The sequence below is a fragment of the Odontomachus brunneus genome, unplaced genomic scaffold, assembly GCF_010583005.1.
Source record: "Odontomachus brunneus isolate Ranch 3 - 2012 unplaced genomic scaffold, Obru_v1 Obru_scaffold_328, whole genome shotgun sequence".
NCBI lineage: Eukaryota > Metazoa > Arthropoda > Insecta > Hymenoptera > Formicidae > Odontomachus > Odontomachus brunneus.
Window position 1 is genome coordinate 128,465 of NW_022639778.1, and position 4,088 is coordinate 132,552.

Below are 4,088 nucleotides of genomic sequence, written 5' to 3' on the forward strand. Positions count from 1 at the left end.
GTTAACAGCGTATCACCAGGATGGTGTCGTCCTGGATGACCGGTCTCGGGTAAGAGACCGGTTGACGACTTCTCCCTCTGGCGCCCGAGCGGCCTCGTTATATCGGCGCGGCTAACGATATTTAACCGCGAGAAGCGGCCGCGGTGTCCGGCCGGCGCCACGTAGCGGCGCCGCGCCGAGTTAACGCGCGCCGAGGCTCCTCGTGACTCGCGAAGGCGGGAGGGGTGGGGAGAGATTAGGCGCGGATCTTCGGTGTCTAACGATATATTTAACATTATAACTCAACGAAAAACCAACTATATACATGAGATGATTATATACATGATAGCATAGAAGGAAAAACAACAAAAAAGAAGAAACGGAACGGAAAAAGGAGGTAACAAAACGTAGCGGGACAGGGTGTCCCGTTACAAGGTGGTTGGCAGGAGAGCCAGGCAGACCCAACCAACCTCAGGGGGGGTTAAACCTTCCCCTATTGCCGGGAAAAACCAACCCGCCAAGGCGAAGAAGGAGGGGGGCAACTGTCCACCCCCGGAATCCAGGAAAGGGACCGGGAGTGGGAAACCCCCCACAGATCCATCTGGGGTAACGGGAGGGAAGGGTGTTCCGCGCCTAAAGTCGCCAACGTCCGCGGCGGTGTGCATCACCTGTCCAGCTGGCAAGTACAGCGAGGTGATGTGCATCGCCAGGAGCAAGGTCCCCCTCTATGAGCTGGCGATAAAGAACCTCAGGTGCAAGAGGGCCATCACCGGGGCCCTCCTGCTTGAGGTCCCTGGCCCGGAGGGGGACAAACTAACCGACACCCTGGCCAGTAGACTTAGGGTGGCGCTGACTGGAGAGGAGGGGGTCAGGGTGGACCGTCCCTCAAAAAAGGCAGAGGTCCGCCTACACAACTTGGAGGACTCTGTCACGGTCGCGGACATAGCAGCGGCCGTGGCAGACGCCTCGGGAGGGGACTCCTCCGACATTAATGTGGGGGATGTAAGGAGAGCCCCCAACAGTCTGGGGACTGCCTGGGTGCGGTGCCCCGTCGCCGTGGCCAAAAAGGTCGCGGAGGCGGGTCGCATTCAGGTAGGTTGGGGTATGTCTCGGGTTGAGGTGCTGGCGGCTAGGCCCCTGCAATGCTTCCGCTGTTTGGAAGAGAGGCACGTCCGTCAGCACTGCCGCAGCAAAGTCGACCGTTCCGGCTTATGTTACCGCTGCGGCGGCCCGGGTCATCGAGCCGCGGAGTGCACCGGACGACTATCGTGCCCGGTGTGCTCCACGGCCGAGAAAGTGGTGGCCCACAGGTTGGGAGGAGGGGCTTGTACGGCCCTCCAAAAAAAGAAGGGGAAAGGGAGGAAGAATAAAGGGGCGGGGAATGCCCGAACCTCGCCCACCTCCCAATCCCACCAGGAAGAAAGCCAGCAGCGATCCCAGGAAAACGCGGCTGGGTCATCTGGGATGGGTCAAGTGGACCCTCCCCCGAGAGCGAGAAGGGAGCCCAGGGGGCTCAAAGCAGAGACGGCTCGCCCATCTGCACCCGAGGCCCCAGAGGCTATCATGGAGGTGCAGATGGAGGAGACTCCCCCGGCGACGGAGGAGAGAGGCGGAACGGGGGAGGAAGTAGCCCCCGCTATTAATGAGGTGGTCGTCCTGGAGGAGGTAAATCTGCCGCCCCTAAATGGCGACTAAACTCCTCCAGGCCAATCTAGGCCATACAAGGATCGCCCAGGACCTGTTCCTCCACTCGCTCGCTGAGCGGGGGGCAGGCCTGGGCGTGGCGTCCGAGCCCTACCGGATCCCGGCCGACGACACTCGGTGGTTCGGGATTCCGGGGGGCTCGGTCGCAGCCTACTGGAGGAGCTGCCAGGAATCTTCCCGGCCGACGCTCATAAAGGCCGAGGAATTCCTGGTGGCGGTGAAGTGGGGGGCCCTAGTAGTGGTCGCCCTTTACGCTCCCCCAAGGTGGACGGGGGCCGACTACGAGGAGCATCTTGACAGGGTGGCGGGGGTCATTAGACGGTGTGCCCCCCACCCTGTTGTGGTGGCCGGGGACTTCAACGCCAAATCTGGCGCGTGGGGTTCTCCGGTCACCAATCATCGTGGTCGGCTCACCGAGGCCTGGGCGGCGTCGAACGGCCTTGATCTTCTCAATTAAGGCTCGGTGAGCACCTGCGTGCGCCCGCAGGGCAAATCTATCATTGACCTCACATGGGTCAATGGCCCTGCGGTGCGCGCGGTGGGGGTTTGGAGGGTGGCGGAGGGGATCGACACTGGTTGCGACCATCTCTACATAGAGGTGATCCTCTCCGCCATTTCCCCCGAGGTGCTCCGGCGCCGCCGGGAAAGGGAGCGCGGGCGGCCCGGCAGATGGGCCCTCCGTAAATTGGACGAGGACGCCCTCAAGGCGTTCATCGCCGCGGCGGAGTGGGTTCGGGGAGACGATCCTCCTCGACCCATTCTGTCCCCGGACGATGTGGAGGAGGAGGCGGAAGAACTCGGGGCAGACATGGAGAGGGCGTGCGACGCCTCCATGCCCCGAGTTCGCCCCACGCCCTTCAGGTCCGCGTACTGGTGGACGGAGGAGATAGCCGAACTTAGGCGCTCCTCCGTCCAGGCCAGAAGACGTATGCAGCGGACCAGAAGGGCGGGGAACGTCGCCGAGGCGACGACGGCGCGCAGGGCTTTCCGGGCCGCACGTAAAGCACTGCGCGTAGCCATTGTGAAGGCCAAGGCCAGGTCCTGGGAGGACATGCTCAAGTCCCTGGACAAGGACCCCTGGGGGCGCCCGTACAGAATAATCTTGCAAAGATTACGATCTTGGGCGCCCCCGGTGACGGAAACTCTCGAACCCCCACTCCTCGATAATGTGGTGGGGGCCCTCTTCCCGGAGGAGGGGCCACCGCCCCTTCCGTACGAGGGTCCTCCGCCGGACTGGAACGAGGAGTGGGAGGTGTCCGGGGACGAGATGACCCGGGCTGCCCGCCGGCTCGGCGAGGCGAAAAAAGCCCCTGGACCGGACGGGGTCCCGGGTCGAGCATAGGCCCTGGTCTTGGCCGATGTCGGGGCCCGCCTGAGGCACATATTCACCGGATGCCTCAGGACGGGTATTTTTCCCAGTCGGTGAAAAAGGGCGGGGCTGGTCCTCATTCCTAAGGTGGGCCGGCCCCTGGACACACCTTTCGCGTATAGGCCCATATGCCTATTGGACGAGGTGAGTAAATTCTTCGAAAGAATCGTGGTGGCCCGCATCGTCCGGCACCTCTCCCTGGAGGGCCCGGACTTGATCGACGCTCAATTCGGCTTTCGCGTTGGCCGCTCCACGGTGGACGCCATTCTCCGTGTGAGGGCCTTCGCGGAGGCCGAGACGGAGGAGGGGAGGGTAGTTGCGGCAGTCTCGTTAGACATAACAAATGCCTTCAACTCCCTCCCCTGGGACCGGGTAGAGGAGGCGATGCGATATCACCGCTTTCCCCTCTACCTGGTCCATATTGTCCGGGCCTATTTTCGGGAGAGGACTCTGGGGTTCGTCGACCGAGACGGACTCCAGCGCGGAAGGGGCATGCGGTGCGGGGTCCCGCAGGGGTCCGTCTTGGGGCCCCTGTTGTGGGACCTCGCATACGACCGCGTCCTAAGGATAGCCCTTCCCCTGGGCAGCACAGTCGTCTGCTATGCAGACGACACGCTAGTGCTGCCCGGGGGCACCGACTGGGGGGAAGCGACGGCCCAAGCCAATGTGGCCGTCGAGTGCGTCGTACGCTCTATTCGGGCGCTGGGCCTGAGGGTGGCTCCCAACAAGACCGAAGCGCTATTCCTGCACGCTCGGTCCGAGGGGCCACCCCCACAGGCCCACATCATGGTGGAAGATACCCTCGTTGCGGTGGGGCCCGCGCTGAAATACCTGGGCCTCACCCTGGATGGAACCTGGGGCTTTGTCGAACACTTCGAACGACTTAGCCCCAGGCTGGGCAGGATGGCGGGCGCGCTTGCCTGTCTCCTGCCCAACTTCGGTGGTCCAAAAACGATGGTGAGACGGCTGTATGCCAACACGGTCCACTCAATGGCCCTATACGGGGCCCCGGTGTGGGCGGGTAAGATGGGGCCAG

The 4,088-nt window shown here is 63.0% G+C and overlaps 1 protein-coding gene across 1 annotated transcript in view; it reads left to right on the top strand.

The window, feature by feature from the left end:
* LOC116853467 overlaps nt 1-3,025 on the top strand; it is a 10,071-nt gene extending 7,046 nt beyond the window's left edge. The window contains exons 5-6 of the mRNA XM_032834576.1: nt 575-1,644; nt 2,171-3,025. Coding sequence (XP_032690467.1) covers nt 575-1,644; nt 2,171-3,025 — 1,925 coding nt within the window. The remainder of the gene's footprint in view (nt 1-574; nt 1,645-2,170) is intronic.
* Nucleotides 3,026-4,088: the final 1,063 nt, after the last annotated feature.